Consider the following 13,570-nt stretch of genomic DNA (forward strand, 5'->3'; position numbering starts at 1 on the left):
ATGATATCGAGGTGACCAACGCAGCCACACGTACATCTACTCCACGCCTTCACCGCCCCACATTCACCCAGGCATCCATGTTCTAAGCCGTCAATCTACGCACTATGCCTCGCGCGTCAAACCTCGCAAAACGCCTCACCACTTCACCGTTAACGCAATCCCGGCCAAGGAAAGCGCCACTCGCAAGCGCCACCGCAGTCACCAGCCACACGAGCGTCTTGCGCGCCCGCGGATTAAATTCCTTCCCCGTTTCCTCCTCGCGATACACAAAGTCGTTCTTCTTCCAGAAAATGCTTCTGAGCCAGAAGAGGAACTGCCAATCAGGATACATCACTGGGGAGACGTTAGTCGTGGGCTTTGCAATTGTGCAGCGGTCTTACTATTGTTCAGCCCCGTCTTGGGGTCAACGGCCCAATTCACACATCCAGATGCCCATACGAGCTTCCTAGCCGCTTCTTGCGTCCACTGCGAGTCTGCAATCGCGGCTTCATGCCTGACCTCGACGGTAGCAGTTGGCGGCGCAAGGGCCCGTGGAAACCAAGACCGCGATCGATACGACGGCAGCGATTTGAGGATGGGATCAAGCAGACGCAGAGTAAAGTTGATTTGGCATTCGACTGTGTAGATGACGCTCAAGTGGCCCGTGACGGTGTTTGGGCCCATGAGGATGAAGAAGTTGGGGAAATGCGGGACCACGGTGCCGAAGTAGGCTTGCGCGACGCCCTTGGACGTCTTGTCCCACTGTGACGGATTGATTAGTATTTTCTAATCTGTTGGCAGATGCAAGAATTACCACTTACGTATTGTCCCAGGCTCATGCCGTCACGGCCAGTGATTTCCATCGGGAACAACATCTGCTGCGTCGCAAAGCCCGTTGCAAGGATAATCGCATCGGCTGGCACTTCTCGTCCTGACTGTGTTACAACGCCCGTCTCGGTAATGCGGTCCACGGGGTCGTCAGAAATAAGCTCGACGTTGTCTCTCCACAGAGTCTTGAGATAGTCGGTGTCCAGGACTTTCCTCTTGCACCCCACTTCGGTCTTTGGGATCAGCGCATCCCAGTATTTTCGAGGAGCCATCTTCTTCACGTAGCCCGCATTTTCCTTTGCCAACATCTGACGTAGACCGCGCCCCGTGTCAGTATCAAAGGCGCCAAAGTCGCGCTCCATTTCGTAGTAGAGCTTCGCGCGGTACAAACGCATTGCTAACGGCAGGTAGCGCATCATGGCCTTGAACGTGCCCGAGTAGTGCGAGTTCTCGCGCTCAGAGAGATACTGTGCTTGCCGTGCGAACTGGGCAAGCTTGCGGGTGGGATTTGGCTCGTTGGCCATGATAGGGACAAACTGGGTTGCTGAGCAGCCGTTGCCTTGTTGCTTCGTTAGCACGTAAATGACAGTAAGCAGATGGATGCCGTACCAAGAACAACAACGTCCTTGTCTTTCCAGTCGAAGCTATGATCCCATTGAGCAGAGTGGAACAGCCTGCCCTTGTACTGCTCAACGCCTGATATATCGCAAGGCTTTGGCACAGACAGCGAGCCAACACCCGAAACCAATATCTTTGCACGTCGAACCATCCGCTCTTTCGTCGTCAAATTCACAACAGTAACCTCCCACACACTGTCAAGCTCATTCCACACTGCCTTTTCCACCATGGAGTGAAACCGCACATGCTCCACGACACGGTATTGCTCCGCCACAGACCGGAAATACACCTGGATCTCTGGCCGCATCGAGTACTTGCGACTCCAATTTGGATTCAGCGCAAAGCTGTACGAGTAGAAATGCGAAGTAACCTACCTCTTGTCAATAAAAACTCTGGAATGTATGCCGTGTCGAAGTTATGGAGAACTCACATCGCATCCGCAGCCAGGATATGTGTTTGCCAGCCACGTGCCACCGACATCCTCACTCTTCTCAACCAGCTCAAAGTTCCTGATGCCGTAGTTCCGCGTAATTTGCACGGCGAGGCCCAGGCCGCTCATGCCTGCGCCGATGATCAGGACTTCGGTGTCAAACGACATGGTGTGGCAATGTAGCAAAAGAGAAGATTATCGAGTAAAAAGGGAAATATATGTTTTACAGGAGCAAATGCAAAATGAACATCGCAAGTGAGGCCTATATATACCTTAGAGCCACGGAGCAGCAAGCGCCAGCCATGATACTCGTGCTAGTAGTCGATAAGCTGGGCAGACGACTCGACTCCTCCAGCTTCCGTGTCTCCGCTCGCACACATCCCACACCACCCCAGACAAATCAAGAGCTGGAGCTCCGCCTAAACGAGCCATTGGCACGCGTTCACAGACGGCCATGTAGTGGGGTGTACGTTGGTGTCTCGCCTCTCTGTGCCCTTCTGGTGCCATGTCGTTGCGAACAGCATGGGCGATTCAAGGCAGGTTTGCCGAGGCGTTGGGGGCCCCAGTGCGGCGCTGGCCAATCCGGTGCTGCATATCATTGTTGGGGTCCCATGTTTCCTGTAGACGCGTGTAATAGCTCGCAACGATTCCGGGCTGTCGATTTTCGGTATTCCGGGACTCTGTTTTGGCTCTACGCTCGTCCAAGTGCTACTCGGTTATTGCTTCTTCAATATCAAGGACGCATCATGCCAATGTTGCTGTGATGAGGTTGGTAAGACGTTTGATTTGCAAATCCATTGCTATTTTACACATATTCGGCGGCTAACTACCGACAGTGCCTGGTTCTGCGGCTGTAATGGGCACAAGATGCGAGTACATGCATTCCTCACACCGGTTGGTAATCGTGTCGATCAATTGTTACATATGTATCTATGCGGCAGTGATGGGTGTCTGTGGAATATCGGAAGTTTGACTGGCGGAAATATACGCCAGCAGACCTCTATAACGTCACTGCTGTCGTCTCATCTTCGTCCGGAACCCTCCCGGTCCCTGTCATAAACCCCGGTGTAAGTGGCGTGCCCGAAAAGAGTTCATCATCGGTATCGAATTCATCCGTCTGATCTATATCCGCGAGACTCTCACTCTGTGTCCCCGCAGGTGCACTTTCTGTAGTGTAGTCATCTTTTTCTTGTTCAGCTGTCGAGAAGCCAACGGTATGCCGGCGGTTTGGCGACATCTGGCGCAACGCTGAGCGCTTGCTTGGTGAGATCCTGCCCGAGGCAGATCTAGAGATGAGATTGGGTTTCTGCGTGTATGGCGTGTGCATAGTGGGGACCTTGAAAGCTGAACGTGGTCTAGAGCGTTTGGGTATTGGGGCTCTGGTTTGCGACGAGGATGACTCGGAGGATGCGTTGGATTTGCTTTCTGTAGCTGGGGTTGGTGCAGCCAAGTCACTTTCTGTAGCTTGGGGTGTGGTATCCGGGGCAATGAAGGCTGATTTCCGCCGCCGCTGGGTTCGTGGTTCGCGTGTGGTGGGCTCCGCGGCAATGTCTTTGTAGGATCGAGAAGCAGAACGAACAGCCAGTGGTTGCTGAGACGAAACACCAAAATGCGCCAATACGTTCCTGTGGATAGCTCGGCGCTCCTCGAGTTCTTCTTCTTGCTCTTTGCAAAAGTCTTCAAGCTCTTGTATCCGCGACTCGAGCGGTGGAATGGCCTGCTGAAGATGGTCGATTTTACCGCGCGACTTTTCATTTTCGCCCCTTTCTCGTTCGTAGTCCTGCAGAGCATCCTGTAGCTGATCCTCAAGCGTCTTGCAATCCAGATCGGCTCTCGCATTGACTGCCTCTATATCGCTGGCATGCTGGGCCGCTAGGTCTCGAACTCTGGCGTCTGAAGCTTCTTGCAGCTCATCATGCGCGCTTCGGGCTGCATCTAATTCTTCAAAAAGTTCTGCTAGTTGTGCTTCTTTTTCCTCGAATTGATTCTGGTATTCTGATACCAGGATCTCAAGACGTGCAATATCGTCGTTTTGTTGGGAAACATGTGCGCGTTCCTGTCCAAGCATCTCTTCTGCATCATTGCAGCGATGCTGAAGAAGCTCGTGCTCCCTGGCGAGTGTTTTATGGTCCCTCTCCCACTGGGCCTTGGACTGCGTCAGCTCGCTTAAAGTATCCTGCAATTGCTGTATTTCCAAGTCGCGGTTGCGACAGTCTTCTTCATATTGGAGAATGGTCGATTGAAGCACCAGTTCCTTTGCGCTGAAAGCCTCGCGAGCGGCACTCAACGCCTCATTGGCGCCGAGATTTGACTCCTCGAGAACACTCTCCAAGTCCTGAACTCTAGAGTATACTCGCTCCTTCTCTTGTCTTAGTCGGTCCATGTCTTCTCTCGCGTCCTCAAGTTCCTTTTCTAGCCCTTCTAGCTGTTCCACAGAGTCTTCGTTTTGTATGCGCATCGACTCGAGATCATCAGTGAGATGGCAGATTTTCTCTTCAAGCTCGGAAGACCTCTCCTTCTCCCTCCGGAGGGGCTCTTCGACTGTGTTACAGCGCGTTTCGAGGTCACTACAAATTTGTGTCACAGAACGCAGGATGGCATCTCTTTGGTACCTGCCCTGGCTCTCCAGCTCCGAACCAAGACGTGCACTCCAGTCTTCCAAGTGCTGACCTGTGTTTTGTGTGTTTGCAGCTTGGAAGAGCGATATTGACGAATCCTTTGTGGTACCAGATGGATGGAGGCAGGCGCCCCCTACGAGGGGTAGATCTCGTTGTGCCTTGACAAGGGCAGCGGTAAGTGCGTGAGGCAATGTCGGGTCTCCCGGTTCTGCAGCAAGCGTAATTGTAAGTATAGAGGCAATAGTAGCAGCGATGAGTTGCCGGTGGAGCGAAGCCACGTGTGCGTAGCAGCTGGTGGCTTGAGTTTTTGGGTTGAGCCGCACAAGGTGCCAAATTTTATCTTGTATGGTTTTTGAAGAGAGTCCATGCAGTACAGTGCTTCGTAATGTTTCAGAAGATAGAGTAGCAGTGGTGAGCTCATCCGCAAAGCGGATCAGGTTGGACATGTGCTTGGGGCTTGGTTGTTCAGCACACGCGTCCAGGACCCCGGCAAACAGTTCCTCAATATCTTGGATATGTTCCTGTTTGGATTAGCGGACTAGTCTGCACTGTGATGGAAATGCTTACTGCAAATCTTGGGAGTGACACTGAAAGTAGTTCAGAGATGCTATCTGGCTCCGCTGTGCAGACAGCACCAAAAAGGCATGATGAATATCGCTTCACCATACTTTGCGGTAAGGTCCTCGAGCTCGAAAGCTGACCAAAGAAAGACAAGGCCTCCAGATGGGTCGTTGGACTAACATCAGCCTCTTCTATTCTTGAGCGGCATTTTTCAAACAGTGCTGCACCTTTTTCGTGCTTGAGCCAACTGTCGCGGATGTCATTGTCGATGCATTGCATGATTCGGGAGGCAATCCGTAAGCCGTGGGCTGCATCGTCCTCGTCGCCATGGGCTTTTAGAAGCCATAGGACATTCAGGCATGTCATTTGCATATTCTTGTAGAGGTCTTTGGTAGAGCCAAACAACTTCTGGCCCGAGGGGGTTAGCCACTGCCGGGTCAGGGTCTGTGTGGATACCGGCTGTTCACTGGCATTGGAGGCGTGGATACGCTGGAGGCCTTCTGGGTGCTCGACGATCATGACTATGCCGCACAGCCACAACAGCAGCATGGCCGACTCGCCCGAGACGTTGTTCTGCAGGATGCGGCATAGCTCGGTGTCGAAGCGTCGTCTGGCGCTACTTGGAAGGAGACGGTGCAGCTGTCCACATGCTCCGTTCAGCATGCAGTATACCGACTTGAGAGAGTGTGGATTCGGGCTATGTGAAGCCTTTTCAAAGACATGGAGCAGAAAAGTCTGAGCTGCAGCCGGCAAAGGAACAGCGTCTGGCAACGGGCGTGACAGAAGAAGCACACAGAGGTCGGCGAGCTGGACATTGGGTTAGCAGAGTAGGGGGGGGGAGGCCAGTTGTGTACCCACATCATTGAAGTCGTGCTTGGATGAGTTTGCTCTTTCGAGCAGGCCGTTGAGCAGGCCGGGATAGCGGATCAGCAACTGGTCTCGAAAGTCGGGTGCATGGCCTGCACGAGCAAAGGCAGTCAGCCGGTGTGCGTTGGCAGGCACTCAGTCCATAACAAGCGGTCAGTGGCTTACACAAACGATGCAGCACAGGCAGCGTGTAAGCAGCCAGAGGCAGAGCGTCGCGGACAATCCTGGCGAGGCTGCTCACGGCGCAGGGCGGGCGGTTGTGGATGCATGCTCGGATTATCGGTATGCTGGCACGAGCCAGAAGGCGGGAGAGGGGCTGTGAGAGGTCGTGTCAGCCCAGCAATGACGATGCAATATGCACCTGGAGGGGAGGGGCGGGTCACGTGCCCAGCAGAGGCAGAGCAAGCGTGCGGCGGGAGTGGCATACCGAGAGCGAGGGAGGGTACGGGCATGCGATGATGCGCGTCAGTTCCGACGACAGCTCTGCGGCCGTCGCATCAGCAGCAGTATCCCGAGGATGATCATCTGCCATGGCCGTGACCCGTCTGGGCTTAGGTGGTTGTGGTGCAGAGTCGATTGAGCGCCCTCATCGCCATGACAAGACGCGCGCGCCTCTTGTTTGCCCTGTCCGCCCGCGTTCCTCTGACAACCACGCGCACCACCACGCGCACACGCACACGCTCATGGGCACACAGTCGGATACCGTCGCACGGCGTGCATGCCAGCTGCGGGGCTGCGTGCATTCTCCGCCTCGCACCACGGCCAGGATTGCTGGCGGCGGTCGCCTGTTTTTCTTTGTCTGCTGTTGCTTTTTGGGGGGCGGCATACTATGCGGTGGTATGGCCAGGCAAGGCAAGGCATGCAACACAGCCTGCTGTTCCCCCACCCTGCTGCACCACCCACTCGACTCGACTCGACTCCATCCGGGCACACTAACACTGCCATTGCTAGTCAGGCTGCTCGAGCTGACCACAGCCGCCGGCGATTGAGTCGTATCACGGCAATCCAACCGATGCCCGCCAGGCCGTCACGTTGCGTCGTGCAGCGCTGCCCGGCGCCCCCCTCGCAAGCCTCACCACCAGGCACTCGCACGGTTCCTGGCTAAGGCGTCTTCGCCGGGCGCCTGTTTCGACCTCGCAAAAAAGAAAACACGCGCGACAGTGGGTGGCACAGCAGAATCCAGACGACACGCTCGCGCTCGATGCACCGCTGGGCTCGCCACCTGCAGCCGTTGGAGGCCCTAGCCGACGACGTCGTCAGGCGACAGCCAATGGCCGGAATGTCATGCATCCACGGTCATCTGTCGCCACACGCCCTCTCTATACCAGCAGAGGCAGCTCCTCCCCAGCCCTGCTCTTCCCCGCAATTGCCTGGCGTCTATCCAAGGCCCCCTTGCAGCTGATCACGCACTGCCGCCACGGCCTGCGCAAGCCGAAAATTTGTTGCGGCGGCCACGGCCATCGGCTTTCGAGTAGTCAGCCTCCCCACGCGCGCCATGGCAGTCTTACCCGTGCGCTGGCCACCACAGCCCAAGCCCATACCCGAAACAATAAATCGCGCCAACTGTCTGTACGCTCAAATAAACTCTTTCGGCGCTTGCTGTGCTGGTCTAGCCGTGAGATCCACAAAATGGCTAGTGCCTTCGTGCGCCCATCCTCTCCTCCGTCTCTTCCACCACCCTAACTCGGCAACTGTGCATCGGCCTATGGCCTCCCCAACTACCAGTCGGCCCAAGTAGTCCAACGCCTCTTGTCGCCGTCTCCTTGTCCCCTCCTCGCCAGTCTCGCCATGTTTCGCCAGACAGCAGCACGAGTGAGGCAAACAGTCTCGCCTTCGCTCAAGCGCCCCGGCACTCGAGCACAAAGCGGAGCCCACCACGCCTCCCGGCCCAAGCCCAGCCAGCGCCCTTTCTGGAACTCTGGCCGAGCCTTGCTCTTCTCCGCCGTCACCGGCACAACCACGTACTTTTACGGCGTCAACGATGAGCCCCACCGCATCCAGATGCCATGGCTCAAATCCACCGGTCCTCAGTATGCAAACAAGCACGACATGGAAAAGGTGCGTTTCTGGCCCAGCATGACCTGTTCAACCCGCTCACCATAGCTTCTGTAGGCCATTGCTGAGCTGAGAGAGGTGCTGGGCGAGGATGCCATCAGTACCGACGACGACGATTTGCACAGACACGGCTACTCGGAGTGGTCGTCCATCAATATTGACCAACTGCCAGTCGCCGTCGCCTACCCCAAATCCACGCAGGAATGTGCTGCAATTGCCAAGACCTGCTACAAGTACAGAATACCCATGAGTACGTTTGTGACGCCTTGCAGAGACCTGTGTGCTGATCAAACAAAGTTCCCTACTCTGGAGGTTCAAGCCTGGAAGCAAACTTCTCGGCCCCATACGGAGGCATGAGCATTGATTTTTCCTTCATGGACCAGATTGTTGCCTTGCACGAGGACGAGTGAGTTTGCAGTGCACTCTGCATACCATAGTTGGGGCCGCTAACATGAAACTGCAGCATGGACGTTGTCGTTCAGCCTTCGGTGCCCTGGATGAGCCTCAACGACCAGATCAAGGACTCTGGCCTCTTTTTCCCAGTTGACCCTGGCCCATCGGTATGCATGCATCGCATGTCGCAACTCGAATATTGGTAACCAACGTGTCAGGCTCGAATTGGAGGCATGGTAGGCACCAGCTGCAGGTGAGCCCGTCGTTATCGCTGCGTGGGTGTTGCAAGCTAATCATTCCAGCGGCACTAATGCTGTGCGATATGGCACCATGAAGGACTGGGTCATCAATCTGACGGTTGTGCTCGCTGATGGCACAGTCATCAAGACCAGACAGCGACCCCGGTATGCACCCTCTCGTGTCTTGGCATTCGCACGTCATTGATGATCGCTTAGGAAATCATCGGCCGGCTACAATTTGACGAACCTGTTCATCGGGTCAGAAGGCACACTCGGAATCGTAACCGAGATAACGCTCAAGTTGGCCGTGATTCCTCAAGAGACGAGCGTTGCAGTCGTCACCTTTCCCACTATACGCGATGCCGCCGCCGCAGCCTCAAAAGTACTGCGGGCCGGGGTCCCAGTGGCCGCCATGGAGATTATGGACGACGTGCAAATGGGCGTCATCAACAAAGCCGGGTCGACCAACAAGAAATGGAAAGAGCTGCCAACCATGTTCTTCAAGTGAGTTTTCCGTCCTCTCCCGTCTTATCAAGCATGAGCTAAGAGCCGCAAACAGATTTTCGGGAACCAAAGCAGGGGTGTGTTCAGCCCTATGACTGCGCATTTACCCAGAACGGAACTAACTGCATACCAGGTCAAAGAGAATATTGAGCTCGTAAAGGCGATTGCAAAGGCCAACAAGAGCGGCGATTTTGAATTTGCCGTCAATGCCGAGGAGCAGAAAATCCTGTGGTCGGCGCGCAAGGAGTCGTTGTGGAGCATGCTGGCGCTCCGTCGCGAAGGTGACGAGGTTTGGTCGACCGACGTCGCAGTCCCCATTTCCCGCCTCCCCGACATTATTGGTACGCTACCGTCATCATGCCCGTCAATCTGTGCTAGCTGACACAAATGTAGAAATTTCCAAAAAGGAAATGGACGACCTCGGCCTTTTTGCCAGTATCCTAGGCCACATTGGCGACGGAAACTTCCACGAAAGCATCATGTATAACAGCAAGGACCCCAAAGAGCGCGCCGCCGTCGAAAAGTGCGTTCATGACATGGTTGATCGTGCACTCGAAATGGAGGGCACTTGTACCGGCGAGCACGGCATTGGACTGGGCAAGAAGGCATCACTGCAAAAGGAGCTTGGTATCGATACTATCAACGTCATGAGGAGTATCAAGGGCGCCCTGGATCCTTACTGGCTCATGAACCCGGGCAAGATTATGGATGCCCAGGCAAGCCCGTAGCACGCTCCGGCTTCCTCTCTTCTTTCTTTTTTTTTTCTTCCGTTGACGAGCAAGTACAAATGCATTTGGGGGTATATCTGACGTTCTGCACTGCATCTTGGAGGGGTAGGAATGGATTTTGTATGCATGTTGGTTGTAATATGGGTACCCAAAAGTTGACGCACATTAGTTTGGAGAACAAATTGACTAAATTGCTTGTGGTCCAGAATGCGGGCGTGCGCACTCCGCGATCGGTGGTCGCGTTTTCCACCCCACCCCCGCGCGTCATAACTTGAACTTTGAGAAGTCGATTGACTCAATTCCTCGTTTGCCCAAACCCACCACCATGGACGCTGAAAAGTTTACATCGACGAACCGAAATTTCCCAAAGAAGAAGTGCGGTACGCAGCCCGCACTAGAAGCTGCAGAATAACTGGCTGACTCAATTGCAGGCGTGCTCGGCGCGACGGGCTCAGTCGGCCAGCGCTTCATTCTGCTCCTCGCGCTCCACCCACACTTTGAGCTGCACGCTGTCGGGGCTTCGGAGCGGTCGGCTGGCAAGAAATACAAAGATGCCGTCAAGTGGAAGCAGGCGCTGCCGTACTCGGAGCGCATTGGAGAGTTGGTGGTGAAGAAATGCACGCCCGAGGAGTTCAAGGACTGCGACATGGTCTTTTCTGGACTCGACAGCGATGTTGCGGGGGATGTTGGTATGTACATTTTAGGAACATGTCATGCGCAGCGACTAAGGCTTCTTGTACAGAAATGGCCTTCCTCAAGGCCGAACTCGCCGTCTTCTCCAACGCAAAGAACTACCGTCGCGATCCTCTTGTTCCACTCGTCGTCCCCACCGTCAACCTCCCACATCTCGACGTGATCAAGCACCAGAGGCAACACTACAAGCTGGACAAGGGTTTCCTGGTTTGCAACTCAAACTGCGCTGTCATTGGTATCGTGATTCCGTTTGCTGCGCTGCAGGACAAGTTTGGTCCCGTTGACCAAGTGTCGGTGGTGACAATGCAAGCTGTTTCAGGTGCTGGGTACCCGGGTGTCAGCAGCATGGACATTATCGACAATGTCGTACCTTTTATCTCGGGCGAGGAAGACAAGCTCGAGACGGAGGCGTCCAAGATCCTGGGAAGCGTCAACGAGGGCGTTACGGGTTTCGTGGATCAGCCCATGAAGATCTCTGCGGCATGCAACCGAGTGCCGGTCCTAGACGGACACACGGCATGCGTATCGCTCCGCTTCCAGCGTCGCCCACCCCCGAGCGCAGAGGAGGTCAAGCAGGCCATGCGCGAATATGTCTCGGACGCACAGAAGCTGGGCTGCCCGTCTGCGCCCCAGAAAGCCATTGCAGTCATGGAGGAGCCGGACAGACCCCAGCCCAGGCTGGACAGAGAGACGGACAGGGGATACACGGTTAGTGTGGGCAGAATCCGCGAGGACGAGTCTGGCATCTTTGATATCAAGTTTGTTGCACTAAGCCACAACAGTAAGTTGAATTCTGTGATTAAGAAACAAGACGAGATTATGCTAACAAGTGCCAGCGGTTATCGGAGCGGCAGGATCTTCGATTCTCAATGCCGAGGCTGCTGTGCTCAAGGGCTATGCGTGAGCGCGGCCGTGCCTGTAAATAGAATGAATGATGTTTGGTTTATGCATGGGACTTGAATTGGAAAAAGTGATGTCCCGGTGGTGTTGTATTTGAAAGAATTGACTGTTTGAAGCATGTATAGCACTCGTGTTGTCACAACTTGTACGAAGTGGTGGCCGTGCAGGTCTCAGCCAGAATGCTGGCGAGGCAATCAAAACACTGCAGTCTCTTTGCAGCTGCATCCTGATTCGTTATCTTGAGAATGTGGAAATGATGGATTTTTGTGTCAAGCCGGCGGCCATGCAATTGGTGGCCGGGCGTGGTCATGGTCGGCTAGGCTTGGCGAAAGGGCGCTAGTGCTCGGTTAGCACACGGCGCTAGCGATGGAATTTGATCAATTGCTCGAACTTGGGATTCCTACTCTGACAGGACCTCCGACAACCTCGACGACTAACCTCGCACAACAGTCAAAATGGCGCGTGGACCCGTGAAGCACCAGAAGCGCCTCAGCGCGCCCTCGCACTGGCTCTTGGACAAGCTGTCCGGTAGGCGCTCGAGTCGTGCAAACGATGGCATGGCAAGAAGAAATTGACAATTGGCAGGTGCCTATGCCCCCAAGGCATCGCCCGGTCCTCACAAGCTCCGCGACTCCCTCCCGCTCATCATCTTCCTCCGCAACCGCCTCAAGTATGCGCTCAACGCCCGCGAGGTCAACGCCATCCTGATGCAGCGCCTGGTCAAGGTCGACGGCAAGGTCCGCACTGACACCACTTTCCCCACGGGATTGATGGACGTCATCTCGATTGAGAAGACTGGCGAGAACTTCCGTCTGATCTACGACACCAAGGGCCGCTTCACGGTGCACCGCATTACCGACGAGGAGGCACAATACAAGCTCGGCAAGGTCAAGCGCGTCCAGCTTGGCAAGGGCGGAATTCCCTACTTGGTTACGCACGATGCGCGAACGTAAGTTCTCGCTCTATCAGCCGTTGGACCATAGTGTGGGCTAGGTTTGCAGAAGGGAAACCTCTGTGACCAAGGCATACGACCAGGGTTCGGCTATGTCCAAAAAAAATTGCTGCTAAACGGTTGTGTAGGATCCGCTACCCCGACCCCTCGATCAAGGTCAACGACACTGTCAAGGTGGACCTGGCCACTGGCAAGATTGCCGACTTCATCAAGTTCGACACTGGTGTCATTGTCATGGTGACTGGTGGTCGTAACATGGGTCGTGTTGGTGTCATCACGCACCGTGAGCGCCACGACGGAGGCTTCAACATTGTCCACATCAAGGACGCTGTTGACAACGAGTTCAGCACTCGTGAGTCCAACGTTATGTAAGTTTTCAGTGCGGGCGGAGGTGTGGGGGCAAAGACTAACGGGCTGCGCAGCATCATTGGAAAGGAGAAGCCATGGATCTCTCTGCCCAAGGGCAAGGGTGTCAAGCTGTCGATTGCCGAGGAGCGTGACCGCCGCAGGGCGTACGCGCTGGCTGGTCACTAAGCGTGGTACAGCGGATGTGTAGGAGTAGGTTAGCATACGAAGTAGCCATGAATTCATGAGCATTGGTGCCGGGCGCGGGATCCTAAAAAAAGAACCAGGCGTTTGTGTTCAGCCACAGCCTCGAGGCCTTGTGGGGAAGATGGGCTGCGGCGTATGTGGATTAGCATACCGATAGCACTAGTGCGACGGAGCACCAAGGAGAATCAAGCAAAATCAAGACTTGAGCTGCGTCGTCCTCTGACAGTTGAGCATGGCTGTGAGTGGAGAGTGATGTGTGAGACGAGGGGTGAAGCATGGGGCTCGGCTGGGGGGGCAAAAGCAATTCAGAGAGACAAAGCAAGGCTGGCGGTGGTGGACGGGTTGGTGGCGTGCGGGGGGGGGGGTGTAATGTGTAATGTGTAATGTGTAGGATGTAGATTGGCATGGACGAGGCTGCGCTAGCGGTAGACGGGCGCATGGCCATGCCGGCACGACAGCAGCGACAGACGACGGGCGTTGGACGTGAGGTGGCGGGCCATGCCTCAGGACCAGGGCGGCGGAGGCTCTGCGTGTTTCAGCAGCGCCTGGTGTTTGAAGCAGACGATACGTGGGCGCGGTGCCTGGCCCATGAGTCTGGAGTCTGGCGTCTGGCGTCTGGCGTCTGGGGGGGGGGGGGGGGGGCGCGTGCGGGC

At 55.2% G+C, this 13,570-nt stretch overlaps 5 protein-coding genes across 5 annotated transcripts; 3 read left to right on the forward strand and 2 right to left on the reverse strand.

The window, feature by feature from the left end:
* Positions 1–82: 82 nt before the first annotated feature.
* SETTUDRAFT_181592 (uncharacterized protein) lies at positions 83–2,023 on the reverse strand (the record flags this gene model as incomplete). The annotated part of the gene is made up of 5 exons (XM_008032652.1): positions 83–333; positions 381–741; positions 801–1,366; positions 1,417–1,795; positions 1,856–2,023. The coding sequence occupies 5 exons, from the start codon at positions 2,021–2,023 to the stop codon at positions 83–85; spliced, it is 1,725 nt and encodes a 574-aa protein (XP_008030843.1).
* A 610-nt stretch (positions 2,024–2,633) lies between these two features.
* Positions 2,634–6,433, reverse strand: SETTUDRAFT_181593 (uncharacterized protein; the record flags this gene model as incomplete). Its single annotated transcript, XM_008032653.1, has 5 exons — positions 2,634–4,994; positions 5,041–5,841; positions 5,893–5,993; positions 6,067–6,217; positions 6,329–6,433. 5 exons carry the CDS (start codon positions 6,431–6,433, stop codon positions 2,856–2,858), a joined length of 3,297 nt encoding a protein of 1,098 aa, XP_008030844.1. The 3' UTR covers positions 2,634–2,855.
* Positions 6,434–7,577: 1,144 nt separating this feature from the next.
* On the forward strand, positions 7,578–9,995 carry SETTUDRAFT_165833 (uncharacterized protein). Its single transcript, XM_008032654.1, has 10 exons — positions 7,578–7,959; positions 8,014–8,206; positions 8,254–8,362; positions 8,420–8,516; positions 8,568–8,602; positions 8,652–8,753; positions 8,805–9,092; positions 9,148–9,169; positions 9,226–9,433; positions 9,486–9,995. Exons 1-10 carry the CDS (start codon positions 7,690–7,692, stop codon positions 9,818–9,820), a joined length of 1,659 nt encoding a protein of 552 aa, XP_008030845.1. The 5' UTR covers positions 7,578–7,689; the 3' UTR covers positions 9,821–9,995.
* Positions 9,996–10,145: 150 nt separating this feature from the next.
* SETTUDRAFT_142775 (uncharacterized protein) lies at positions 10,146–11,462 on the forward strand (the record flags this gene model as incomplete). Its single annotated transcript, XM_008032655.1, has 4 exons — positions 10,146–10,200; positions 10,252–10,509; positions 10,563–11,294; positions 11,350–11,462. The coding sequence occupies 4 exons, from the start codon at positions 10,146–10,148 to the stop codon at positions 11,415–11,417; spliced, it is 1,113 nt and encodes a 370-aa protein (XP_008030846.1). The 3' UTR covers positions 11,418–11,462.
* Positions 11,463–11,835: 373 nt separating this feature from the next.
* On the forward strand, positions 11,836–13,132 carry SETTUDRAFT_165834 (uncharacterized protein). Its single transcript, XM_008032656.1, has 4 exons — positions 11,836–11,941; positions 11,999–12,362; positions 12,494–12,733; positions 12,788–13,132. Exons 1-4 carry the CDS (start codon positions 11,869–11,871, stop codon positions 12,897–12,899), a joined length of 789 nt encoding a protein of 262 aa, XP_008030847.1. The 5' UTR covers positions 11,836–11,868; the 3' UTR covers positions 12,900–13,132.
* Positions 13,133–13,570: the final 438 nt, after the last annotated feature.

Source organism: Exserohilum turcica (genome assembly GCF_000359705.1).
Source record: "Exserohilum turcica Et28A unplaced genomic scaffold SETTUscaffold_8, whole genome shotgun sequence".
NCBI classification, from domain to species: Eukaryota; Fungi; Ascomycota; class Dothideomycetes; order Pleosporales; family Pleosporaceae; genus Exserohilum; species Exserohilum turcicum.